Below are 27,193 nucleotides of genomic sequence, written 5' to 3'. Positions count from 1 at the left end.
AACAAGAGCTGAGAAGGGGAAGAGGCAAGCACGGTGCAGCCAAGTCCGAGGGGATCAGGGGAATGAACTGGGGCACGGAAGGGTCAGAAGGCCAGCCGAGGGGCATCCCGGGGTGCAGCAGGCTCTGTGAGAGGGCAGACAGAAATGCAGATAGTAGGGCCCACGAGGGAACCGGATTAAGTCCAAGGGGAAGACCTGGGGCAGCAGTGCCTGGTTGAACAGGGGTCTCAGATGGATCTCCAAGGGGTTGGAACCGCAGGTCCTAAAGGGACAGCTCCCAGGGTGCAACATATTCTGAGACAAGAATAATAGCACAGCAGGTAGGTCAAAGAAGGGGCCGAGGACAGATCTGAAGGGTGGTGAGAGCAGAATCGAGAAGAAGCAGAAGGGTCACGGATCTCAAAAGTGGGAGCCACAATTAAGGGATGCAGAATGGTCAATGAGAAAAAGGTGGGTCCCAAGAGCACTGCAGAGCCCGGGAGGAGCGAAGGGCATTATGGAGGGGTGGAAGAGGGAAGGGGGTCGCAGAATTGGGAGCCGGATGGCTGAAGTCGGAGAGGCTCTGAGGCAGACACCGAGATCCCAACTGATCGGGGGTGGGGGCGGCAGCGAGGACAGCAGGGCTGCGGCGGGCAGGGGTAGGTCCAAAGGGCAGAAAGGCCCCACGGGCCGGGCCGACGCGCGAAGCGACGGGGACGGCGGGGCCCGGGGAGCTGGGGGGGCCGCTCCTCCCCTCCCCCTCCAGCTCCTCCATTGTTCGCGGGCTCCGGGCCCCGCCGTCCCCGCCTCCCCCTGGACCCCTCAGCGGGGCGGCGCCCGGCCTCGCCGCCCGGGGCCCGTGAGCTCGCGCACTCACCAGCTGGGCGCCCTCAGCGCGGCCCCGGCCTCCAGGATCCCGGCAGCAACGACGGGGGCCCCGGCGCCATGTTCCCCTGCTCCTAGTCCAGCGGCTGCTGAGGCGGCGGCGGCGGCGGCGGCTCCGGCGGCGGGGGGCCGGGCGGACCCTCCCTCGCGGGTTCCCTCCTCCGCCTCCTCCACCTCCTCCTGCCGCCGCGCCGCGGCTCTCCCTCGGGGCGGGGGGCGGGGAGGGGAAGGGGGGAGGGGCGGGAACCAGGGGGAGGGCGGACCAGCCTCGCTCACTCCCTCCCTCCCTCCCTCCCTCACTCGCAATGGCGGCAGCGGCTGCACCTCCTTCCTGCGACGGCCGCTCCCGCGCGCGCGCCCCCTCGCTACTGCGCGTGCGCGGCGCGTGGACCGTTGCAGGGGGATAACGGCCCCTGGGCGCGCGCCGCGAAGGGACGACCAGCGAGGCAGTGGGGAGAGGTCAGAGCGCGTGCGCACCCGAGGGTCTCACTGCCACCGCCGCTGCCTGAGGTTAGGAACCGCCGCGGACGGTGCAGTGCGCGTGCACCCCCAAAAATGCAGCTACTGCGGCGGCCGCCGTCGTGACTGAGCTCTAGGCGAGCTGCAAACGAGCAGAGGGAGCGGGGTGGGGGAGCGCGCGTGCGCGGGGGGCTGCCAGCCAGCGCAGCTGTTGGCGCAGGGCAGAGGGAGTGGCCCGCAGGAGGAGCGCGCGTCTCCGCGCGCGCCTCAAGCAGCCGATCTGCCACCTCGCGCTGGCTTCTGGAGAAAGCCGAAGGAGAGAGGCATGGCCCGGTTTTGGGGGTGGGGGGCGAAGGGCGCGATCCCGCTCGCGCGGGACCTGAGCAGCCAATGGGAAGCAACGGGAGGTGGGTTTGCCGCGCGAGCCGCAGCCCCCGGGATAACGGAGGAGGCCAGAAGGAGCGACGTAACGTGGGGCGGTGGGGCGGGGCTGAGAAGGAGGGAGCCCACCAGAGAGGGAGTTGATTGGAGGATATGAGGAGGCGTGGCCCGCCTCAGCCCAATCCGAGCCCCGCAATTCGTCGTCCCGGAAGAAGAGGCGGGGATGGAGAGCGCGTGCTCTTTCTCCTGGCTGTGAAGAAAATCCGCAGCCAACGCGCGCGTCCTTGCAACTTGTTTTTGGTTCTGTGATCGCCTGATCCCCAGGAGAGGGAAGACGGCCTGGTACTGTGTGCAGCCCAAGCCTGTCACTTAGCATTGTGCAAATGACTACAAATCAAATGTCAATTAGGGCGCCTGAAAGGAAAAGAGTAGTGATGGGAGAGGGCACCGCTGTAACCCTTGACTCCTCTGAACTGAGGAGGTGTTCCTCTGGGACTCCTCCGGAAGTACAGATCGTGGAAGATGAGCTTCCCGGGCGCCAAGCCAATATTTGTGGAATGCATGAAGAAAGGCTGTTTCCTATTACATTTGGCATTTCTGCCATAAGTCTCTTCATCTATAAAATGGGATAATAATCATACCTCTCTCGTAGGGCTGCTGTGAAAATTAAATAGATTATATTTTGTAAAGCTCTGGAAATCAGGCCTTGCATATAGTAAGCGCTCTGTAAGCGTTGATAAAATTACATGGGCTTGTTTATTCCATTAATAAAGCTTTTTATATTAAAGGATTTTCCTTTTTTTTTTTTTTTTTTAATGTAGCACTTTTAGGGCCGGACATGGTGGCTCACGCCTGTAATCCCAGTACTTTGGGAGGCCGAGGCGGGCGGATCACTTGAGGTCAGGAGGTCGAGACCAGCCTGGCCAACATGAAACCCTGTCTCTACTAAAAATACAAAAATTAGGTGGGCGTCGTGGTGGGCGCCTGTAATCCCAGCTACTCGGGAGGCTGAGGCAGGAGAATGGCTTGAACTCGGGAAGGAGAGGTTGCAGTGAGCCGAGATCGCACTGGACTCCAGCCTGGGCAACAGAGGGAGACTCCGTCTCAAAAAAAAAAAAAAAAAAAGTACTTTTAATGCATTCAATCTGATTTTTAGATGTTAGTGGCTTGAAACAACAGCAACAACTTTTCTTTAAGCACTGTGGGGCTGCCAAATCGAGTGCATGGGCTGTCGTTATAAACCGTGGTGTGTAAGGGACTTTTGATATTACTTGAGGAGACACAGGAAAGACAAGGTGGGGGGCAGTGAATTCCTGATACCCGTACTTCAAATTAATGTCTTTAACACCTATGCAGTATTCCAGGTCTTTTCAATCTTAAATTTGTGAACTGGCGGCACCTGGAGAACAAGGACAGTTGGGCTCACGCTGGATCCCCCAAACCCCTTGGGAACCCATCAGCTCTGATTTACCCTTCGACTCTCAGCTTGAAGTCACCTTCTCAGGGTAGTCTCCCAGATTTGGCCTAATACCTCGTTCTTTAATAATAAAAATGAGTACTTCGTACCAAGCAACAGTCTTTTAAAAATTTTTTATTTTGAGACAGAGTCTGGGATTACAGCTGGGATTACAAGCTTGTGCCGCCATGCCCCACTCATTTTTTTTTTTTTCCTTCAAGACAGAGTCTTGTTCTGTTACCCAGGCTGGAGTGCAGTGGTGCAATCTCGGCTCACTGCAACCTCCACCTCCCGGGTTCAAACGATTCTTCTACCTCAGCCTCCTGAGTAGCTGGGACTACAGGCGCCACACCTGGCTAATTTTTGTATTTTTAGTAGAGACAGGGTTTCACCTGTTCGGACGAGGCTGGTCTGGAACTCCTGGCCTCAAGCTGTCACCCATCTCAGCCTCCCAAAGCCTGGCCACAACTTTTTTTTTTTTTTTTTTTTTGAGATGGAGTCTCACTCTGGCATCCAGGCTGGAGTGCAATGCCGTGGTCTCGACTCACTGCAACCTGCACCTCACAGGTTCAAGCGATTCTCCTGCCTCAGCCTCCCGAGTAGCTAGGACTACAGTTGCCTGCCACCACACCTGGCAAATTTTTGTATTTTTAATAGAGATGGGGTTTCACTATGTTGGCCAGGCTAGTCAACATTCTTTTTATTTGTTTTTTTGGTGGATTTTTTTTTTTTTTTTTGAGACAGGGTCTTGCTCTGTTGCCCAGGCTGAAGTGCAGTGGAACAATCAGGGCTCACTGCAGCCTCAACTTCCTGGACTCAAGCAATCCTCCTGAGCAACTGGAACTACATGACCTCACCATGACACTTGGTCAGTTTTTTTTTATCTTTTGGTGGAGATGGAGTCTTGCTGTGTTGCCCAGGGTGGTCTCAAATTCCTGACCTCAAGCAAGCCTCCTGCCTCAGCCTCCCAAAACGCTGAGTTTACAGGCATGAGCCACCATACCTGGACATGCCAGGCAGCAGTTTAAAAGCACTTTAGACCCATTAACTCACTGAATCCTCACAACCTTATGAGTTAAGTTATAAGGTACAGAAAGGTTACACAGCTAGTAAGTAGCAGGTTTGAGATATAAACCCAGACAACTGGGTCACGTTACTACACATAACATTTCTTCAGGGTTCAGGGTTTGCAGTTCTGTGTTGGATCCCAGCACTTTGGGAGACTGAGGAAGAAAGATCACTTGAGTCCAGGAGTTCAAGCCTTCAGTGAGCTACGATTGTGCCACTGTACTCCAGCCTGGGCCACAGGGCCAGATCCTGTCTCTAAAAAGATTAAATGAAGTTCTGTGTTGATATCACCATTTTGTGTGTGAGCCCTCTGAAGGCAGGGGACTCTGGCTAGTTCCAAAGTCTGGCAAATGGCCCACAATTAAAACTTGTTAATAAATAAAAATGAACGAGTCGGCCAGGCGCAGTAGCTCAGGCCTGTAATCCCAGCACTTTGGAAGGCTGAGGCGGGTGGATTGCTTGAGACCAGGAGTTCGAAACCAGCCTGGACAACATGGCGAAACCCTGTCTCTACAAAAAATACAAAAATCATCCAGGCATAGTGGTGCACGCCTGTAATCCCAACTACTTGGAAGGCTGAAGCAGGAGAATCACTTGAACCCCGGAGAGCCAAGATCGCACCACTGCACTCCAGCCTGGATGAAAGGAGGAGACTCCATCTCAAAAAAAAAAAAAAAAAGAATCCAATGCTAAACAAGGGGGTGGTAGGCACTGGGGACATGGTAGCCAGAGACAAAGTCGTTGTCCTTCTAGCCTTCTTTGAGATGCTAGCTCAGATGTCCCCTCTTCCAGGAGGCCTTCTCTGATGCCACAGGCTGGGTCAGCTGCTTCTTCCAGGCTCCCACAGTCCCTTTAGGTCTCCCGTCCAAGCCCTGGCCACCTTGGGTGGTCCATATCTGGTGATAGGTCTTTCCCATCGGACTGCGAGGCCCCTGAGGGCAGGGCCAGGGCTGTCTCAGTCATCGTAGACATCTCTAGCACGGATCCAGGCAGAAGGCAGGGGCCCAGGCATTGTTTTACTGCATGAACGGAACCATCAAGGGGTGCATTCCCAGCTCTGCAATTTTTTCCAGTGCGCAAGAGGGCGGACAGTAGTTGAGCAAGTCAACCACAGGAAGCGGGCTTCCCTGGGGGCAGCCGCCTCCGCGCACCCGGCTAGCCTCCACTCCAGGATAAATAAACAAACGAGTAAACAATTAACCGACACAGAGAAGTGCCGACTGCCGGCTTGGGTAGCTGTCAAGATTTCCCAAGCATCGCCCTAGGGGCCCGAATGTCTGGAGGTCACATCAACTGGAGAGCCGTCGGGGTTGGTTGATAAGAGGCGGGCGTGGGATTCCGGACCTGCATTGGAAACCTGCACAGGCAGAAAAATGCACAAAAGGATTTTGTAAAGAGGGTGGGACGCTGGGGTATACACTGTCTTCATTTCTGAGAGTCTGAAGAAACAGAGAGGGTGGGGACCAGGTCTGCGTGTGACGGAGGAGTCAGTGGGTCCACAGCGCCGCCTGCAAACCGAACCGGGGAAGCTGCAGCCGGAGGACGCCGCAGGGCTGGCGGAGCGGTGGACTCTTCAGCCATTGGTTCAAGAACAGCCAATCACGAGGCAGGAACAGGAGGCGGGGATGCTCGGATTCACCGCGGAATCGCAGTGCCTGGGCCCCTTGCTTAGTAGATACGCACTAAATATCTACTGCATGAATGCATAATAAACATCTATATTTTTTTTTAAATGTGAGACAAGGTCTCGCTCCGTCGCCCAGGCTGGAGCGCAGTGCTGCAGTCACAGCTTACTGCAAGCTCCTCCTTCCCGGCTGAAGGGATCCTCCCACCTCAGCCTCCACAGTATCTGGGACTATAGGCGTGTGCCAGTGCACCCGGCTAATTTTTATATTTTTTGTAGAGACAGGGCCTCGCCATGTTGCCCCGGCTGGTCTCGAACTCCTGGACTGAAGTAATCCGCTCACCTCGGCCTCCCAAAGTGCTGGAATTACAGGAATGAGCCACCGCGACCAGCCAACCTCTCTGTTTTTTGTTTTTGTTTTTGTTTTTTTCTTGAGACAGTCTCTCTCTGTCACCCAGACTGTAGTGCAGTAGCGTGATCTCCGCTCACTGCAACCTCTGCCTCCCGGATTCAAGCGATTCTCGTGCCTCAGCCTCCCAAACAGCTGGGACTACAGGCGCGCGCCACCACGCCTGGCTGATTTTTTGTATGTTTATTAGAGACGGGGTTTTGTCATATTGCCTAGGGTGGTCTCAAACTCTTGAGCTCAGGCAATCCACCTGCCCTGGCCTCCCAAAGTGCTAGGATGACGGGCGTGAGCCACCACGCCCCGCCACAACCTCTCTATTTTAATAAACGTTTAAAGTTGAGGCCGGGCGCGCTGACTCGCCACTGTAATTCCAGCACATTAGGAGGCTAACGGAGGAGGATCACTTGAGGCCAGGAGGAGTTCCAGACCCTGTGTAGCAAAATAAATAAATAAATAATTGTTCTTTCAGGACTTATCTTTTCTATGTCTGTGCCACGTAGCCCCAAACAGACTCGAAACCACTCAAGCCATGAGACTCCTCAGGGTAGAGACAAAGTTGTTTTGATCTTCTCCCTACCTGTGTTCTTCTGTCCAGCACTCTGCCCCATCCTGGACACTAATCCTTGCTTGGTTAATTTCCACTCCTTTTTTTTTTTTTTTTTTTTTTGAAAAGGAAGCTTACTCTGTCACAGAGGCTGGAGTGCAGTGGCGCCATCTCGGCTGTCGGCAACCTCTGCTTCCTAGGTTCAAGCGATTCTCCTGCCTCAGCCTCCCAAGTAACTGGGATTACAGGCGCACACCACCACGCCCAGCTAATTTTTGTATTTTTAGTAGAGACGGGCTTTCACCATGTTGTCCAGGCTGGTGTCAAACTCCTGACCTCAAGTGATCCGCCCACCTTGGCCTCTCAAAGTGCTGGGATTAGAGGCATGAGCCACTGCGCTTGTTTTTTTTGCTTTTTTGGGTTTTTTTTTCCGAGACAGAGTCTTACTCCGTTGCCCAGGCTGGAGTGCAGTGGCACGATCTTGGCTCACTGCAACCTCCATCTCCCAGGTTCAAGTGATTCTCCTGCCTCCTGAGTAGCTGGGATTACAGGCATGCACCACCATGCCCGGCTCCACTCGTCCTTGTGATCTCAGCTCAAATGTCACCCCGTCTAGGAAGCTGTCACTAACTCTTCAACTTGGCTAGCTACCCATTATGAGCAGCTGTGGCAGCCAGCCTCCACGATGGACCCCAGTGAGTCTCACCTGGTATTTGCATTGCCTCCTGCATTGGACAGGGCTGATTAGGTACCAATAGAACATTGTGGAAATGACAGTGTCATAAAAGATCTGAGGCAAGGTCATAAAAGACATAGCAGCTTCCACCATGCTCTTTCTTAGATCACTCATTCTTTGGGAAAACAGCTGCCATGTGAGGACATTCATATGTCCTTCTGGACAGATCCACGTGCAGAGCAACTGAGACCTCTGGCCAATAGCCAGCATTCGTTTACCAACCGCAGGAGCGAGCCACCTGGAACACAGGTGCTTCAGCTCCAGTCAAGCGTTTACATGCCAGCCTGGAAAATGTAGCAAGACTTCTTCTTTCCAAAAAATTTAAAAATTAGCTGGGCATGGTGGTGCGTGCCTGTAGTTCCCACTACTCAGAAGGCTGAGGTGGGAGGATTGTTTGAGCCCTGGAGGTTGAAGCTGCAGTGAGCTGTGATTGCACCACTGCATGCCAGTATGGCTTATAGTGCAAGACCCTGTCTCAGAACAGAAAAAAAGAAAAAAAAGATAGTGTTCTCGTGACTGTAGCACTGGCTAATATCTTTTTTTTTTTTTTTTTTAGATGGAGTCTCGCTCCATAGCCCAGGCTGGAGTGCCATGGTGTGGTCTTGGCTCACTGCAACCTCTGCCTCCTGGGTTCAAGCAGTTCTCCTGTTCAGCCTTCCTAGTAGCTGGGACTACAGTTGCACACCACTATGCCTGGCTAATTTTTGTATTTTTAGTAGAGATGGAGTTTTACCATATTGATCAAGCTGGTCTCGAACTCCTCACCTCAGGTGATCCACCCGTCTCTGCCTTTCAAAGTGCTGGGATTATGGGTGTGAGCCACCGCCCCTGGCCTTCTTTTATTTATTTATTTATTTTTTAAATTTTTTGGAGACAAAGTCTTGCTCTTGTCGCCCCCGGCTGGAGAGCGATGGCATGATCTCGGTTCACTGCAACCTCCGCCTCCTGGGTTCAAGTGATTCTCCTGCCTCAGTCTCCCGAGTAGCTGGAATTACAGGCACCTGCCACCATACCCGGCTAATTTTTTAAAAAGTATTTTTAGTAGAGACAGGGTTTCATCATGTTGGCCAGGCTGGTCTTAAACTCCTGACCTTTGGTGATTTGACTACCTTGGCCTCCCAAAGTGCTGGGATTACAGGCATGAGCCACCGTGCCCGGCCTTTTTTTATTTTCTTTTGAGATAGAATTTCACTCTGTTGCCCAGGCTGGAGTGAAGTGGCACACTCTCAGCTCACAACAACTTCTACCTCCCGGGTTCAAGTGATTCTCGTGCCTCAGCCTCCCAAGTAGCTGGGAGTACAGTCACAAGCTACTATGCCCAGCTAATTTTTGTACTTTTAGTAGAGATGGGGTTTCACCATGTTGGCCAGACTGCTCTTGAACTCCCAACCTCAGGTGATCCACCCACCTCAGCCTCCCAAAGTGCTGGGATTACAGGGATGACCACTGCGCCTGGCCTTAAAATTTATTTGTGTTATGTCATTTAAGTCCATTTTTCCTGTTATACTGTGAAGGCTGTGAGGGTGGGGGCTGTGTCTGTTTTCTTGCTGCAAATGCATTCATTCATTCAACAAATGTTTATTGAACACCAGACTTGTGCCAAGTATGAAGTTGAGCACTGGAGATCAGGACTGGGACTAAGGGGAGGCAAGGGCACAAAATTTAATGAGGCGCATGTTCTCAGTCCTGTGTAAGAGAGGAATTGGCATGTAAGAGTGAGGTCCTTTTAAAATTTTGCAAGCTGGACACTTTGCTTATGTCATCCTAGTATCAACCCTGTTGGAGACAAAAAAGTACATAAGACAGAAATGATCTCTGGCCTCTTTTTGCCCCTGTAATATTCAACAACAATGTGTTGGTAATTCTGCCAGTACTATCCCTTAAATTTACATAATTCCATAATACACTCTGTTTTATTTATTTAATTTTTTTTTTTTTTTTTTTTTTTTTTTAAACAGAGTTTCTCTCTGTCCCCCAGGCTGGAGTGCAGTGGCAAAATCTCGGCTCACCACAACCTCCACCTCCAGGGTTCAAGCACTTCTCTTGCCTCAGCCTCCCGAGTAGCTGGTACTACAGGCATGTGCTACCAAGCCTGGCCAATTTTTGTATTTTTAGTAGAGATGCTGTTTCGCCATGTTGGACAGGCTGGTCTCGAACTCCTGACGTCAGGTTATCTGCCCGTCTTGGCCTCCCAAAGTGCTGGGATTACTGGAGTGAGCCACCACGCCTGGCCTGCTTTGTTCTTATTAGGGCCAATCTCCCCTCAGTACTAATAGTAATAACTTTATTGACTGCTTACCATCTGTCATCATGTTCTAGGTAATGAAGATACAGTTATCAGACGGGGTCCCTGCCCTCAACAACTCACTACCTAATGAGAGATCTAGACAAACATACACTACATACTCATAGGGCAAATGAAATAATTTTTAAAATGTAATAAAGGCCATTTTAAAAAACCAAACTAGGTTGGGCATGGTGACTCATGCCTGTAATCTCAATACTTTGAGAGGTGGAAGAGGAAGGATCGCTTGAACTCAGGAGTTCAAGAGCAGCCTAGGCAACATAGCAAGACCCTGTCTCTACAAAAAGTACCAAAAAATAGCCAGGTGTGACGGCATGTGTATGTAGTCTCAGCAACTCGGGAGGCTGAAGCCAGGGGATCGCTTGGGCCCAGCAGGTTGAGGCTGCAGTGAGCTGAGATCATGCCACTGTACTACAGCCTGGGTGACCAAGGGAGACCCTCTTTCAGGAAAAAAACAAAGACAAAAGCAAAACACACCAAAAAAACTAAACTAACTGCGGACCTGGAGTTTTTGCTTTTTTTTTTTTTTTGACAGAGTTTTGCTCTTGTCACTCCAGCTAGAGTGTAATGGTATGATCTCGGCTCACTGAAACCTTTGCCTCCCGGGTTCAAGCAATTCTCCTGCCTCAGTTTCCTGAGTAGCTGGGATTACAGGCACCTTCCATCACACCCAGCTAATTTTTGTATTTTTAGTGGAAACAGGGTTTCACCATTTTGGCCACGCTGGTCTCAAACTCCTGACCTCAGGTGATCCACCCACCTTAGCCTCTCAAAGTGCTGAGATTACAGGCATGAGCCACCACACCCCGGCCAACCTAGAGATTTTTTTTTTTTTTTTTTTGGAGTCTTTATTGCCCAAGCTGGGGTGCAGTGGTGAGATCTGGGCTCACTGCAACCTCTGCCTCCTGGGTTCAAGTGATTCTCCTGCCTCAGCCTCCTGAGTAGCTGGGATTGTAGGTGCGCACCACCATGCCCGGCTAATTTTTTGTATTTTTAATAGAGATGGGGGTTTCACCATGCTGGTCAGGTTGGTCTCTCGAACTCCCGACCAAGTGATCCGCCCGCCTCGGACTCCCAAACTGCTGGGATTACAGGGGTGAGCCACCACGCCCGGCCGGTTCAAATGCATGCTCTTAAACTGTTGTCTCCCGAGAGACACATGCAACATGTTTTAAGCAAAGCACTGGCTTGGTGTGGTGGTGGCTCATGCCTGTAATCTTGGTGATTTGGGAGGCTGAGGGTCGCTTGAACTGAGTTCGAGATCAACCTAGGCAATATATCTAGACCCGTCTCTATTTAAAAAAAAAAAATTGAAGAAATCACTGAATGAGGAATGGAAAGACATTTTCTAGCTCCCCAGGACAGTTTTTCAAAATTTAAAACTACTATTCCCAGCATGCCCTTCTCTCTGGGGTGTGGGGCGGGGGGTGCCTAAGAGAACTACATTTCCCCGAATGCAACGCCTGCACCGCTGGTTCTTCATCATCTTGGGAACTGTAGTCCTCTGTAAAGATGTTTGTTCACAAATCCCAGCATGCACTTGGGATCTGACTCGTTTGGTAGGAAAAGGACTGGCTGTGACTCTTCACCCATCTTCACCCAGGCTGACCCCATTGGTGAAACTACAACTCCCAGGGGTCTGTGCGCGAGAGGGAAGGCGGGTTTTTCTACCGGAAGTCCGCTCTAGCTCAGGGCCCTACAACTGCACCCTGAGCCGGAGCTGCCCAGTCGCCGCGGGACCGGGGCCGCTGGGGTCCGGACGGGGGTCGCCATGGTAACGGGGGCGCGCTATGCCTGGGACTGGCGGAGGGGGGGTCCACGCGTAAATAGCCGAGGCTCGATTGGGCGCTGACAAGCCCCTTCTCTGCTGCGGATGGTCTGGGTCGGGCGCGGGCTCCGGGGATTGGGGCCAGGGCCGGGAAGGAGGGCACAGGGCGGTGATTCTAAGCGCGGGGGTTACCAGGGGTCTCGCGGCGACGGGCATTGGGGTGGTGTTCCAAGGGGAAAGGGCCGTGCAGGTGGGAGACATTGTAGATAGTTGGAAGCTTTGAAACGGGAGGAAACTCGTGAGACACAGTCTTGGGGGTAGCGAGAAGGCATTGGAGGTGGGGAGGGGGCGTCCCAAAGAGGAAGGCGCTCTGGAAGTGTGGCGGGAGCGCTGGGACAAGAACGCGAGACCTTGGAAAAGGGGAGGGAGGTTTTCTTGGTGGGAGGAGTCTCTAGAGACAAGGATCTGATTGCAGGTGGAGAGGGGATGTTGAAACAGGGGCAGGAGACTGCCTATGAGAGAGGGATCATCTCAAGGAGAAGAGACCTGGCACAGGAAACCAAAAGGAGGCAACTGTCGGGAATGAGACTTAAGCGTCTGGGAGAGCTCTGTAAAAGGAGAGAGGGCCTGGAGATAAGATAGACACTCGGAATGAATGGGGAGCAATTGAATAGCAATTGAATAGGTCTTTCCAAAAAGAGAGATCTTGTGGGGCTTGAAAGTGTGAGATCTGGGGAGGAATCTTTGTTGGGGCAAAGACTGAACATTGGATTTAGGAGTGCCCCTATCCCCCAGGTTGGGGCTTTGGATCTAGGAAAGGGTTCCTCGGGCTGGAAGTTGGGAAAGAAAACGAATGGGAAAGGGTGTCAGAGTCGGGGCGGAGTCTCCTCCGGGAACAGGGTCCTTGGAGGCAAAATGTGACCTTTTGAAGAAGGGAGGAAACCTGGGAGTGGAGCAAGGGATGTCACCAATAAAAAGCCCATTGAGGCCCCAAGGAGGGGAACTAAGACCGAGAAAGTGGAGGTCAAAAGGGAACAACTCCAGATGAGGGGGATTGGAGACAGGGAAGGTTGGGGGGCATCTAGGGGGGACGGTAGAGGCGTGAGGATGCAGGGATTCAGGACGGAGAGGACTTGAGATTCCGATTGGGAAGAAAACAGGGAGAGGTATACGAGAGAATTTGGGAGCAAGAGGCAGAGCGTTTTGTCAACTCTGTGGGTTTGCTTCTAGTTCTCCTAACTCTGTGCATATGTCTCGGGCTTGGCTCCCAGGCTGTGGCTGCCTGGTGTAGGTCCCCCAACGTCCCTTCCTGCCCGGGACCCCTCCCCTGCTAGGAAGTGGTTTTCCCTGGCTCAGCAGAAGGAGTTCTTGGAAGGAGAGTGTAACATCCTGTTGCAGTCCAGTTTGGTTGGTTGGGGGAGGGAGGATAGAGTGTGTGGAGAATGAGGCTTAGGAAAGAGAGTGGACTCTTTCCTAAGAGAAGACTCTCAGGCTGGGGTGGTGACTCATGCCTGTAATCTCAGCACTTTGGGAGGCTGAGGCAGGCTGGTCACATGAGGTCAGGAGTTCGAGACCAGCCTGGTCAACATGGTAAGACCCCCCCTCTCTACTAAAAATACAAAAATTAGCCAGGCGTTGTGGTGGACGCCTGTAATCCCAGCTACTTGGGAGCCTGAGGCAGGAGGATCGCTTGAACCCGGGAGGCAGAGGCTGCAGTAAGCCGAGACTGTGCCACTGGCCTAGGTGACAGAGTGAGATTCTGTCTCAAAAAAAAAAAAAAAAGAAAAGAAAAGAGAAAAGGCCGGGCACAGTGGCTCATGCCTGTAATCCCAGCATTTTGGGAGGCTGAGGCGGGCAGATCACAAAGTCAGGAGTTCGAGACCAGCCTGACCAACATAGTGAAACCCCATCTCTACTAAAAATACAAAAATTAGCCGGGCATGGTGGTGTGCGCCTGTAATCCCAGGTACTTAGGAGGCTGAGGCAGGAGAATCGCTTGAACCTGGGAGGCAGAGGTTGCAGTGAGCTGAGACAGTGTCATTGCAGTCTAGCCTAGGCGACAGAGTAAGACTCTGTCTCAAAAAAAAAAAAAAAAAGATAGTGGTGATTTTTACACAACTGTGAATATATACTAAGAGAATATACCAAAACCCATTTTAACTGTCTACATTTTAAGTGGATGGATTTTATAGTGTGTGAATTACATTTCAATTTTATAAAAAGTTAGTAAGCAAAGAGAAAAAAAGAAGTGGCAGAGCTGAGACTTAGCCCAAAGGAGTCTGAACCTCAAACATTTGAGTATCTACCACCTCCTAGCCACTGGACTAAGTTTATAAACTTTTTTTTAACCTTTAAAAAAACCCTGGTTGGCTGGGCATGGTGGCCCATGCCTATAACCCCACACTTTGGGAGGCAGAGGCGGGTGGATCACCTGAGGTCAGGAGTTCGAGACTAGCCTGGCCAACATGGTGAAACCCCGTCTCTACCAAAAATACAAAAATTAGCCAGGTGTCGTGGCAGGTGCCGGTAATCCCAGCTACTCAGGACACTGAGGCAGGAGAATTGCTTCAACCCAGGAGGTGGAGGTTACAGTGAGCCAAGATTGCACCATTGCACTCCAGCCTGGGTGACAGAACGAAACACTAAACATTTAAAAATAACAAAAAACAATAATGAAAAACCACCCTGGCGAGATGAATCTTCTTGGGAGACTTGTTTTGCTGGTGAGGAAACTGAGGCCTAGAGAGGCAGACAAGGCTGGGCACGGTGGCTCGTGCCTGTAATCCTAGCACTTTGGGAGGCTGACGTGGGAGAATTGCTTGAGCCCAGGAGTTTAAGACCAGCCAGGGCAACATAGCAAGACTCTGTCTCTACAAAAAAAAAGAGAGAGAGACAAGAGGTGGTGGAGCCTGGGACTCGGAGCTGACTCCTGAGTTGACTTGTGGAAGGGAAGTCACTTCACAGGGGTGCTGGAGGGACCAGGGATGGAGCATGTGGCCAGGCTGGCCTGGCTTGGGTCTGGGGAGCAGCCGAGACTCCTGGAAGTCAGACAGCAGGGAGGCCCTGAGCCCTATCTCTCCTCTGGGTGGATGGGTGGGGTCGTTGGGCAGCGCCCAACCCGCCCTCCCTGCCTCTCTCACTTCCTCCTTCTCCTGCTCTCCCCAGATCCGCTTTATCCTCATCCAGAACCGGGCAGGCAAGACGCGCCTGGCCAAGTGGTACATGCAGTTTGATGATGATGAGAAACAGAAGCTGATTGAGGAGGTGCACGCCGTGGTCACCGTCCGAGACGCCAAACACACCAACTTTGTGGAGGTGATGCCTGTTTCATGCCTCCTGCACCCCGCTGCTTCCTCATGCCCTACTTCCCCACTCCCTGCCCAGCCTCTAGTTGCAAGAACCCCCTTGGACCCTCTATCCATCCTATATTCATTCACTCAACCTGCTTTGAGCTTGCTTGCTTCTTCCCTTCCTTTGTACTCTTCATTGTGAAAAATCATAAACATATAGATTAGTACAATGAAAGAAAAGTGTATTGGAGATTCATATACCTACTACCCAAATTTAATCAGTATTAATATTTTGCCTTTTTGTTTTGCACTATTATTATTAATTTTTTTTACCTAAGATTAAAAAAGAATTTTTTTTTTTTTTTTTGCCAAATAATTTTTTTTTTGCTGGTGCCTTTTTCAGACTTCCTATAGAATGTTCAAACACAGAAAAGTAGAGAGAATAGGCCAGGTGCAGTGGCTCATGCCTGTAATCCCAGCACTTTGGGAAGCTGAGGTGGGAGGATCGCTTGAGCCCAGGTGTTCAAGACCAGCCTGGGCAATGTAGCAAAACCTCATCTTTATTTTTTATTTCATGTTATTTTATTAATTAACTAATTTTTTTTTGAGACAGAGTCTCACACTGTTGTCCAGGCTGGAATGCAGTGGTGTGATCTCAGCTAACTGCAACCTCCGCCTCCCAGGTTCAAGCAATTCTCCTGCCTACTTCCAAGTAGCTGGGATTACAGGCGCCCACCACCACGCCCGGCTAATTTTGTATTTTTAGTAGAGACGGGGTTTCACCATATTGGCCAGGCTGGTCTCGAACTCCTGACCTCATGATCCACCCTCCTCGGCCTCCCAAAGTGCCGGGATTACAGGCATGAGCCACTGTGCCTGGCCTTTTTTTTTTTTTTTTTTTTTTTTGAGATGGAGTCTGTCTCAGTCACCCAGGCTGGAGAGTGCAATGGGGGCAATCTTGGCTCACTGCAATCTCCTCTAGGGTTCAAGCTATTCTCTGCCTCAGCCTCCCTAGTAGCTGAGATTACAGGTGCTCGCCACCACGCCCTGCTAATTTTTGTATTTTTAGTAGAGATGGAGTTTCACCATGTTGGCCAGGCGGGTCTTGAACTCCTGATCTCAAGTGATCCACCCACCTTGGCCTCCCAAAGTGCTGGATTACAGGTGTGAGCCACTGCGCCCAGCCCTCTTTAAAAAATTTTTTTTTGAAACAGGAACTCATTCTATCACCCAGGCGGCAGTGCAGTGGCACGAACATGGCTCACAGCAGCCTTAACTTCCTGGGTTTAAGCCGTCCTCCCACCTCAGCCTCTTGAGTAGCTGGGACTACAGGCTTGTGCTCTACCAAGCCCAGCTAATATTTGTATTTTTGGTAGCAACAGGGTCTTACCATGTTGCCCAGGCTGGTCTCAAACTCTTGAGCTCAAGTGACGTGCCTGCCTCGGCCTCCCAAAGTGCTGGGATTACAGGCATGAGCCACTGCGCCCAGCCCGGGTGCAGATTTCAGTGGTTTGGTCAGGATGGCATTGCTGAAAAGGTGACACTGGACCAAGACCTGAAGGACTTAAGAGGGAGGAAGGAAGCAGTGTCTGAGAGGAACATTTCAAGCCAAGGGAACAGCAAGTACAAAGTCCCCGAGGCAGGAGAATGCTTAGGGCGTTCCAGGGATAGCAGGAATGCCAGCGAGGAAGGGGAAGCGATGAAAGAGAGAAGATAACAGGGTAATCTGTTGGTGCAGGGTTGCAGGGAAGACTTGGGCTCTTACTCTGACTCAGATGGGAGCCGTAGAAAGGTTGATTTTGTTTTTTGGTGTTTTTTAGTGACACGGTCTTGCTCTGTCTCCCAGGCTGGAGTACAGTGGTACAATTACAGCTCACTCTACCCTCCCAGGCTCAAGCAAGCCTCCTGCCTCAGCTTTCCAAGTGGCTGGGACTACAGGCATGCACCTCCATGCCCATCTAATTTTAAATTTTTTTTTTTTTTTTTTGAGATGGGTTCTCACTCTGTCACCTAGGCTGGAGTGCAGTGGCGCGATCTCAGCTCACTGCAACCTCCGCCTCTCGGCTCAAGCGATTCTCCCACCTCAGCCTCCCAAGTAACTGAAACCATTGGCATGTGCCACCAACGCCCTGCTAGTTTTTATATTTTTGGTAGAGACAGGGTTTCTCCATGTTGCCCAGGCTGGTCTCGAACTCCTGAGCTCAAGCAGTCCGCCCACTGTGGCTTTCCAAAGTGCTAGGATTGCAACCATGAGCAACCATGCCTGGCTAATTTTTAAATTTTTTGTAGAGATGTGGTCTTGCTATGTTGTCCAGGCTGGTCTTGAACCACGGAGGTTTTTGAGCAGAGCAGGGCCATGGGCCAACTTGAGGCTGCCCTATAGGGCAAGAGCAGAGCAGGAGACTGCTCGGAGAGAGGTGGCTGCAGTCGTCCAGGTGGGGGATGCTGGTGACTGGACCAGCATGGAAGCCGTCGGGGTGGCCAGGAGCGTTTTGGAGGTGGACCCAGCTGAATGGCCAAGAACTGGACATGGAATGTGAGAGAAGGCAGAGCCAGGACGACAGTTAGGTTTCCCACTTGAGCCCCTGGGTAGGATGGAGCTGTCATTATCTGAGATGGGCAGATGGGAAGGGCAGGTGGAGGTGAAGATCAGGAGGGAGGTGTTGGGGGTCAGGCCCTGAGTATCGTCCACATCCCAGCAGAGATGTCCAGGAAGAAGTGATGAGTCAGGGTTCTTGGAGAGAGCTGAGTAGGATATGGAAACAGCATTTCTGCACGAAGAAGGACACCGAGGCCAAGGAACTCACCAGGGAAGTGAGGATAGACTGAGGAGAGCACCAGAGGGCCACATCTGCAGTCAGGGAGACGAGGAGGGAGAGGAGAACCAAGAGACTGGGTGTCCCAGAAGCCCGGAGGGGGAAAGGGTTGGACCTGCCTCTCCAGGAGGAGGCCACTGGTGTTCTCACAAGAGCAGCAGGTGGGAAGGGGGAGAGGAACTGGGTGTCGGGTGTTCTGGCTGTGTGGGCGCCTTGCTGCTGGTGTAGTGGCCGGTCCTGTGCTGAGGGCTGGGGCCCAGGAGGGGTCAGTGAGGCCCAGTGATACAGGAGCAGCCAGAAAGGCCGGCTGGGCAGATGAGAATGTGACAGAGGAGGCTGACGCTCAGCTCTTGAGTTCCTCCGTGCCTCCAGGATCCAGGCCTGCCCATTCATTCAGCTGTTCCTTTGTGCATGTGTTCACCCAATGTTTCTGCCTGCCTCCTCGTGATCAGCCCAGTGCTGGGTTCACAGCGGCCGCTGAGACAGCCTTGTGCTGCCTTCTTGGGACTCACAGCCCAGGAGGGAACACAAGCGTGTCCGTAGACAGTGACAACCAGAGTGGCCTGGGCTGGGATCCAGGAGCCTGGTTGGGGGAGGGCACCTGACCCAGCCTGGGGGTCTGGAGGGCTTCCTGGAGGGGACTTGTGAGTGAAGATCAAAGGGAGGAGTAGGCAGCTGGAAGATGCGGGCTATCCCTCTTGTTATTATTATTATTATTTGAGACAGAGTCTCACTCTGTATCCCAGGCTGGAGTGCAGCGGTGCAATCATAGCTCACTGCAGCCTCCGCCTCCCAGGCTCAAGGGATCCTCCCACCTCAGACTCCTGAGTAGCTGGGACTACAGGTACCTTCCACCACGCCCAACTAATTTTTTGTATGTTTTATGGAGATGGGGTCTTGATATGTTGCCTAGACTGCCCTTGAACTCCTGAGCTCAAGCCTTGGCCTCCGAAAGTGCTGGGATGATAGGCGTGAGGCCGGGTACCTGGCCATCTTCCAATCTCTCTCTCACTCGCACTGTCCCGCCTCCCACTTTCCCTTATTAGCAGCCCTGTGATGACATTGCTCCCGCCTGAACCATCTGGGATTATCGCCCCATCTCATGCTTCTTAACTTCATCACAAGTTAAGAGACTGCAGAGTCCCTTTTGCCATATAAGGTCCCATATTCACAGGGTCTGGGATTAGGATGTGGACGTCTTTGGGGGCCATTATCCTGTGTCAGCCCTTTGCAGGGCGGCACGGAGGACACAGTGTGACAGCTCCAGCTTCCTTCACAGTCCAATGGGGAGACAGACCCATCCCCATACAGTGACGACTGGCAGTGGTCAGGCTGGGGCGGGGCAGGGGTGGGGCAGTGGCGTGGGGTGTTCAGAGGGGACACCTGCCCCAGCCTGCAGGATGAGAGAATGTGCTTCTGTGAGAGAATATAGCTGGAGGAGATACGGGGCTCTGTAGCAGATCCCTGAGAAGCCTCGAAATTTAAAACAGGAAGGGGAGGCTGGAAAGATGGAGCAGTAGCTGGAGGCAGAGGAGGGTGAGAGTCAGAAAAGCTGGATTGCAGGAAGAGAGGAGCACTGCTGATCAGTGTCAGGTCATTTACCTATGGGTTATATGTAGGCCTTACCGTAATTACACCAGAAGAACGGACTCAGGCCAGGCGCGGTGGCTCACGCCTGTAATCCCAGCCCTTTGGGAGGCAGAGGCATGTGGATCATCTGAGGTCAGGAGTTGGAGACCAGTCTGGCGAACATGGTGAAACCCCATCTCTATTGAAAATACAAAAATTAGCCAGGCATGGTGGTGCACACCTGTATTCCTAGCTACTCAGGAGGCTGAGGTCGGAGAATTGCTTGAACCTGGGAGGCGGAGGTTGCAGTGGGCTGAGATCGTGCCACTGCACTCCGGCTTGGGCAACAGAGTGAGACTCTGTCTCAAAAAAAAACCAAAAAATCCCTGAAAACATGCTTGGAGTATAGCAATGAACAAGAGATTGAGCTGAAAAAATGAGTAAAAAGCTATTAGCTGGGTGTGGTGGCACACCTGTAATCCCAGCTACTTGGGAGAGTGAGGCAGGAGAATCGCTTGAACCCAGTGGTGGAGATTGCAGTGTGCCGAGATCGCACCACGCACTCCAGCCTGGCATCAGAGCAAGACTCAAAAAAAAAAAAGAAAGCCGAGGACTGATGCTGGCACTCATAGCTGCCAGCTGGTGGCGCCACACGCACACCCCAGACCTGCAGCTGCTGTTTTTGTGTGTTTTTTGAGACAGGGTATCTGTCTCCCAGGCTGGAGCACAGTGATGTGAACATGGCTCACAGCAGCCTTGACCTTCCAGGCTCAGGTCATCCTCCCACCTCAGCCTCCTGAGTAGCTGGGACCGCAGGTACACGCCACCATACCCAGCTACTTTTTATATTTTTGTATAGACGGGGTTTCACCATGTTGCCCAAGCTGGCCTGAAACTCCTGGGCTCAAGTGATCCTCTCGCTCGGCCTCCTGGAGTGCTGGGATTTTTTTTTTTTCTTTTTTTTTTTGGTAATGGACCTCACATTGAGAACATATAGAACTGAACTGGGATTTTCAGGTTTTGGCCAAAGACATTGTACTTTGCAACCCAGTATGCATATATATGTATCTGTCTCTATCTACTTAACACACGCATAAAATTAGAATCCGTGTCCCTGATCCTGGCATATTTGTTCACGGTGTGTGTCTGTGTTACTATGCTAACTGTATATATCACATTTCAGTGAGGGCAGGACAAGGACCCAGGATCGTCTTGGTGACAGTGGTGACCCTCCTCCCCGCACTGCCTATCACAGGCCTGGCATAGAGTAGCTGCTCAGGAAATATTTGTTAAATAATTGAGTTAATTAATTCCAGGCTAAGGAACGTGACTGTCTCCAGAGGTAGCAGGAAGTCACAGAAAGGAGCGGCAAGGTTGCATGGATGCTGGTGAACATGTCAGGCTCCCGCCCAGCCCTGGGCTTTTGCTATCTGCTTGGAACATTCCTGCCTATCCTCCAGGTCTCAGCTCCGATACCTGCTCCTCCAGGAAGCCCCCCCTGACTCCCCAGGATCAGAGGGAGTTAGGCCCCCTCTTTGGGTTCTCACAGCCCAGTCCTGTCCACTCTGGGGATGCCTGCCCCCACTGTACCGCGAGCAGGGTTAGGGCTGTCTCGGTCACTGCTGTGACCCCAGCACAGGGCCAGGCGCAGAGCTGGGCCTTGGGACCACGTGTGGAGTGAAGGACTGAATGTTTTGGCCCCACCGTATCTGGCACGTTGGGTCCCGGCAAGCTGCGTTGCTGACAGCCTCTCTGTTCTGCAGTTCCGGAACTTTAAGATCATCTACCGCCGCTATGCTGGCCTCTACTTCTGCATCTGTGTGGACGTCAATGACAACAACCTGGCTTACCTGGAGGCCATTCACAACTTCGTGGAGGTATGGCAGGAGGGGGAGGTGAGGTGGGGAGGCAGGCGGGCAGTCCTGGCGTGGCCCCCGAGGATTGGGAACCCGCCCTGGTCCCTCCTGAGTCTTCCCCTCTGCGGTGGCTGGGACTCTCTCCATTTCTTTTCTTTCTTTTTTTTTTGAGACGGAGTCTTGCTCTGTCACCCAGGCTGGAGGGCGGTGGTGCAATCTTGGCTCATTGCAGCCTCCACCTCCCAGGTTAAAGTGATTCTCCTGCCTCAGCCTCCTAAGTAGCTGGGATTACAGGCGCGTGCCACTATGCCCAGCTAATTTTTGTATTTTTAGTAGAGATGGGGTTTCACCATGTTGACCAGGCTGGTCTTGTACTCCTAACCTCAAGTGATCCTTCTGCCTTAGCCTCCCAAAGTGCTAGGATTACAGGTGTGAGCCACCGCACCTGACCTTTTACCATCTCTTTGCATCGACCTTGGCTTTTGTTTCTCTCTGTGTGTGTCCTTGCCTCTCTCCCTATCACTGTCTCTCTCTCTCCCCTGCCTCCCCCTTGGTCTCTTTTTTTCGCTATCTCTTTCTGATGACCTTGTTCTCATCCCTGTGCATGTGTGGCTCTCTCCCTGCCCATCTCTTACCATCTCTGCCTTCCTCTCCCAGGTCTTAAACGAATATTTCCACAATGTCTGTGAACTGGACCTGGTGTTCAATTTCTACAAGGTAGGCTCCTGGTGAAGAGGAGGCTGAAGGACCCGGAGGAGGGGGACAGAGGGGGACAGAGGGGGACCCGTGGTGCACTAGCCACCCAGAGCCTCTGCTGAGGTCTGTGTCCCGGCTCGAGGGGCATCAGAGCCCCAGCTTCCAGGGTCCGGGCCAGCATCCCAGAGGGCCTCCTCTCACCCCAGGGTCTCCCCTCACACAGGTTTACACGGTCGTGGACGAGATGTTCCTGGCCGGTGAAATCCGAGAGACCAGCCAGACGAAGGTGCTGAAACAGCTGCTGATGCTACAGTCCCTGGAGTGAGGGCAGGCGAGCCCCACCCCGGCCCCGGCCCCGGCCCCTCCTGGACTCACCTGCTCGCTTCCCCTTTCCAGGCCCGTCGCCAACCCAGCAGTCCCTCCCTCAGCCGCCCAGGAGGAAGGGACCCAGCTGGGTCTGGGCCGCAAGGGAGGAGACTGCACCCCACTGCCTCTGGGCCCTGGCTGTGGGCGGAGGCCACTGTGTGTGTCCCGAGTAACCGTGCTGCTGTCGTGTGACGCCATGAGCGTGTGTGCGTGGAGCCCCCAATAAACCTGTGGTCCTGCCTAGCCTTGCCGTCTTTGAGCCCTTGCCTATCTCCCCTGGGAACCAGATACCCAGGATGCCCTGCCTTCAGTCCGTCAGTCAGTCAACAAACACCCCTCATTGTGCTGAGCAAGGTGAGACACCCGGGTGCTCTTCAGACCTGCTCCTGCCCACCAAGGGCCCCCAGGCTGGAAGGGGTGATAGGTTTAGATTCCAGGCACTTGTGACTAAAATAACAATCCTCAGCTAGTGCTGAATGGCACTCACCCTCTCCCAGGCATTGTTCTAATAATTGACGTGTCTTACCTTACTTAAAGCTCACTAGATGATGAGCGTGGGACTTTTTTTTTTTTTTTTTTTTTTGAGACATGGTCTCACTCTATTGCTCAGGCTGGAGTGCAGTGGCAGGACCGTGGGTCACTACAACCTTGACCTCCTGGGCGCAGTTGATCCTCCCACCTCAGCCTCCCAAGTAGCTGGGACTACAGATGTGTACCACCACGCCTGGTTAATTTTTCTTTTTTGAGACGGAGTTTCACTCTTTTTGCCCAGGCTAGAGTGCAATGGCGCTAGCTTGGCTCACTGTAACCTCCGCCTCCCAGTTTCAAGTGATTCTCCCACCTCAGCCTCCCAAGTAGCTGAGATTACAGGCGTGTGCCACCATGCCCAGATAATTTTTTGTATTTTTAGTAGAGATAAGGTTTCACCATGTTGGCCAGGCTGGTCTCAAACTCCTGACCTCAGGTGATCAGCCTGCCTCGTCCTGAGACGAGGGCTCTCCCTGTTGCCCAGGCTAGTCTGGAACTCCTGGCTCAAGCGATCTTCCTGCCTTGGCCTCCCAAAGTGTTGGGATTACAAGCATGAGCCATCCCATCCAGCCAAGGACGGGACTGTTATTATCTCCATTTTCCAAGTGAGATCATCAAGCCCAAGAACATTAAAAGATGACCAGGCCGGGCGCTGTGGCTCACGCCTGTAATCCCAGCACTTTGGGAGGCTGAGGCGGGTGGATCACGAGGTCAGGAGATCGAGACCATCCTGGCCAACATGGTGAAACCCTGTCTCTACTAAAAATACAAAAATTGGGCCGGGCACTGTGGCTCACACCTGTAATCCCAACACTTTGGGAGGCCGAGGCGGGCGAATCACGAGGTCAGGAGATTGAGATCATCCTGGCCAACATGGTGAAATCCTGTCTCTACTAAAAATATAAAAATTAGGCTGGGCGCTGTGGCTCACGCCTGTAATCCCAGCACTTCGGGAGGCCGAGGCAGGCAGATCATGAGGTCAGGGGAGAGAGACCACGGTGAAACCCTATCTCTACTAAAAATACAAAAAATTAGCCGGTCGTGGTGGCAGGCACCTGTAGTCCCAGCTACTCGGGAGGCTGAGGCCGGAGAATGGTGTGAACCCGGAGGCAGAGCTTGCAGTGAGCTGAGGTTGCGCTACTGCACTCCAGCCAGGGTGACAGAGTGAGACTCCATCTCAAAAAAAAAAACAAATTAGCTGGACGTGGTGGCATGCACTTGTAGTCCCAGCTACTTGGGAGGCTGAGGCAGGAGAATCACTTAAACCTGGGAGGTGAAGGTTGCAGTGAGCTGAGATTGCGCCACTACATTCCAGCCTGGGCAACAGAGCGAGACTCCATCTCAAAAAAAAAGACTTGACCAAGGTCTGTAGCTAGTCAGTGACCAAACCAGGTTTGTTTTGAGCCAGTTTTGAAGCCAGGCGGGCAGCTCCAGAACCCTCATTTTTATCCGCTCTCCCTGGTGGTTGTTGGAAATGTAGGCACTGGGCTTCGTGACTTGTGTTTCTAGGCAACAGCACTGCTGGCATTTGCGCCAGGACAATCCCTCATTGTGAGGCTGCCCCAGGAGTGGCTGGACTTTTGACCCACCGACCAAGTGCCAGAAGTGGCTTTCTGGCCATTGTGATGGTAGAAGCCACCCCTGAGTGTTTCTAGGGCCCTCTGGAGTTAAGGGGCCCCCCATGCCCACTGAGAGCAGAATGTGGGGGCTGCTGGCCACGCCTATGCCTGGCACCTTTAGCAAGCTGAGAACACCCTGGCCCCTGTCACAGTTTCTTTCTCTCTTTGTCTTTCTCTCTCTCTCTCTCCTTCCTTCTTCCCTTCCCTTCCCTCCCTCCCTTCCCTCCCTCCCTCCCTCCCTCCCTCCCTCCCTCCTTCTTTCCTTCCTTCCTTCCCTCCCTCCCTCCCTCCCTCCTTCCTTCCGGACGGAGTCTCACTCTGTTCTCAGCTCACTGCAAGCTCCGCCTCCCGCGTTCAGGCCATTCTCCAGCCTCAGCCTCCCGAGCGGGCTGGGGCTACAGGCGCCCGCCACCACGCCTGGCTAATTTTTGTTTGTATTTTTAGTAGAGGCAGGGTTTCACCATGTTAGCCAGGCTGGTCTCGAACTCCTGACCTCAGGTGATCCTCCCGCCTCAGCCTCCCAAAGTGCTGGGATTACAGGTGTGAGCCACTGCGCCTGCCCTTGGGTTTCTTTTTGAGTGATGAAAATGTGATATTGACTGTGGTGGTGGTTGCACAACTCTGTGGATATGTTAAAAATCATTGAAGTATATGCTTTATTTATTTATTTAATTTATTTTTCAACTCCCAAGCACTTGAAAGAAGTATACTTTTTTTTTTTTGACGGAGTATCACTCTGTCACTAGGCTGGAGTGCAGTGACGCTATCTAGGCTCACTTCAACCTCCACCTCCCAGGTTCAAGGGATTCTCCTGCCTCAGCCTCCCAAGTAACTGGGACTACAGGCGCACACCACCATGCCCAGCTAATTTTTGTATTTTTAGTAGAGACAGGGTTTCATCATGTTGGCCAGGATGGTCTCAATCTCTTGACCTTGTGATCCGCCAGCCGCGGCCTCCCAAAGTGCTGGGATTAGAGGCGTGAGCCACCGCGCTGGCCCAAAGTATACATTCTAAATAAGTGAATTGAATGGTATGTAAATATATCTCAACAAAGATGTTACAAAACAAATGAATGAATGACATTTACCTTGTAGATGTAAACAGAAAAACAACCAAAATGCACACAAATGTTTACAGTGGCTTTATTCAGCAAAAACTGGAAACAACCCAAACATTCTTCAAAAATGAATAGAAAAACAAACTCTTTCCCATCCAGACAACGGAGCACTCCTCAACATTGAAAAGGAGTAAACCGCCGGGCGCGGTGGCTCAAGCCTGTAATCCCAGCACTTTGGGAGGCCGAGACGGGCGGATCACTAGGTCAGGAGATCGAGACCATCCTGGCTAACACGATGAAACCCCGTCTCTACTAAAAAATACAAAAAACTAGCCGGGCGAGGTGGCGGGCGCCTGTAGTCCCAGCTACTCAGGAGGCTGAGACAGGAGAATGGCCCGAACCCGGGAGGCGGAGCTTGCAGTGAGCTGAGATCTGGCCACTGCACTCCAGCCTGGGCGACAGAGCGAGACTCCGTCTCAAAAAAAAAAAAAAAAAAAAAAAAAAGAAAAGGAGTAAACCTGGCCGGGTGCGGTGGCTCATACCTGTAATCCCAGCACTTTGGGAGGCCAGGGCAGGAGGATTGCTTGAGGCCAGGAGTTCGAGTCCAGCTTGAGCAACACAGTGAGACCCCCCCCCATCTCCACCAAAAAAAAAAAAAATTTCCTGGACGTAGTAGGTATCATGCTTGTGATCCCAGCTACTTGGGAGGCTGAGATGGGAGGATTGCTTGAGCCCAAGGCATTGAGGCTGCAGTAAGCCAAGATCGAGCTACTGCACTCCAGCTTGGTCAACAGAGCAAATCCTATCTCAAAATAAAGAAATAAGGGCAGGCACAGTGGCTCGCGTCTGTAATCCCCGCACTTTGGGAGGCTGAGGTGCGTGGATCACCTAAGGTCAGGAGTTCGAGACCAGCCTGGCCAACATGTGAAACCCCGTCTCTACTAAATATAAAAAATTAGCCGATGTGGTGGCGCCTGCCTGTAATCCCAGCTACTTGGGAGGCTGAGGCAGGAGAATTGCTTGAACCCTGGAGGCAGAGGTTGCAGTGAACCAAGATTGCACTGTTGCACTCCAGCCTAGGCAACAGAGCGAAGCTCCATATTGGGAAAAATAAAATAAAATAAAATAAGATAAAATAAAAGAAATACATACATACATACATACATAAATTTCATGCACGTACTTGTGAGGATAGAACTGGTTTTTCTGATGTCTTAGGACCACACCGTACATGGTTCTGCAGCTTGCTATCAGAGCATCTTGGAGGTGATTCTGTGTATAGTCTGTGTGGAATCTCATTATGTGGGTGCACCATATGTTACTTAACCAGGCCTGTGCGGCTCCTCCTAATGAAGCTGAAAGAATGTCTTTGTCCACGCGTGTTTTCACATACATGTGGAGGCTAAGTACCTGGAAATGAATCTCTGGGCTGAAGGGTACATGTTCTGTAACAGGTCATTTGATAGGTTCAACCCAATCCCTCTCCAAACGGACTGTGCTGATTTTTACTCTCCGGTAGCATAGGAGGAGCCCCCCTGTTTCCGTATAGCTTTGCTACTGTGTGATCTCACTATTTTTATTTTATTGTGCCTGGTTACCAATGAGGTTGAACATTACTAGCCATTCATATTCCTCTTCTGTGTTGGTACAAACCTTCTGACCATTTTCCTCCTGTGCTGTTTGTCATTTTCTTGTTTACTTGTAGTAGCTCTTTATTTATTGTGGATCCACAGTCTGTCTTACATGTCACAAACATTCCCCCAAGGCTGCTTTTGTCTTTT

General features: G+C 52.1%; 2 protein-coding genes across 4 annotated transcripts in view; one reads left to right on the top strand and one right to left on the bottom strand.

Annotated features, from left to right (window-relative positions):
* ARHGAP35 (Rho GTPase activating protein 35) overlaps positions 1-1,075 on the bottom strand; it is a 151,331-nt gene extending 150,256 nt beyond the window's left edge. The window contains exon 1 of the mRNA XM_045380095.2: positions 857-1,075. The gene's annotated coding sequence lies outside the window, so the exon portion shown is untranslated. The remainder of the gene's footprint in view (positions 1-856) is intronic.
* A 159-nt stretch (positions 1,076-1,234) lies between these two features.
* AP2S1 (adaptor related protein complex 2 subunit sigma 1) lies at positions 1,235-22,450 on the top strand. Of its 3 annotated transcripts, none has more exons than XM_074024000.1 (5): positions 1,235-1,374; positions 14,780-14,929; positions 21,053-21,166; positions 21,803-21,862; positions 22,065-22,450. In XM_074024000.1, exons 2-5 carry the CDS (start codon positions 14,837-14,839, stop codon positions 22,164-22,166), a joined length of 369 nt encoding a protein of 122 aa, XP_073880101.1. In that variant the 5' UTR covers positions 1,235-1,374; positions 14,780-14,836; the 3' UTR covers positions 22,167-22,450. The 3 variants fall into 3 exon arrangements, with proteins under 3 accessions (XP_073880101.1, XP_005589726.1, XP_073880102.1); XM_005589669.4 differs by lacking the exon at positions 1,235-1,374 and adding an exon at positions 11,537-11,620; XM_074024001.1 differs by lacking the exons at positions 1,235-1,374; positions 14,780-14,929 and adding an exon at positions 11,537-11,620.
* The last annotated feature ends 4,743 nt before the right edge of the window (positions 22,451-27,193 follow it).

The sequence above is a fragment of the Macaca fascicularis genome, chromosome 19 (genome assembly GCF_037993035.2).
Source record: "Macaca fascicularis isolate 582-1 chromosome 19, T2T-MFA8v1.1".
In the NCBI taxonomy this organism is placed as follows: Eukaryota; Metazoa; Chordata; class Mammalia; order Primates; family Cercopithecidae; genus Macaca; species Macaca fascicularis.
The sequence above is the reverse complement of the archived record's forward strand: the minus strand, read 5'-3'. Positions and strand labels throughout refer to the sequence as shown.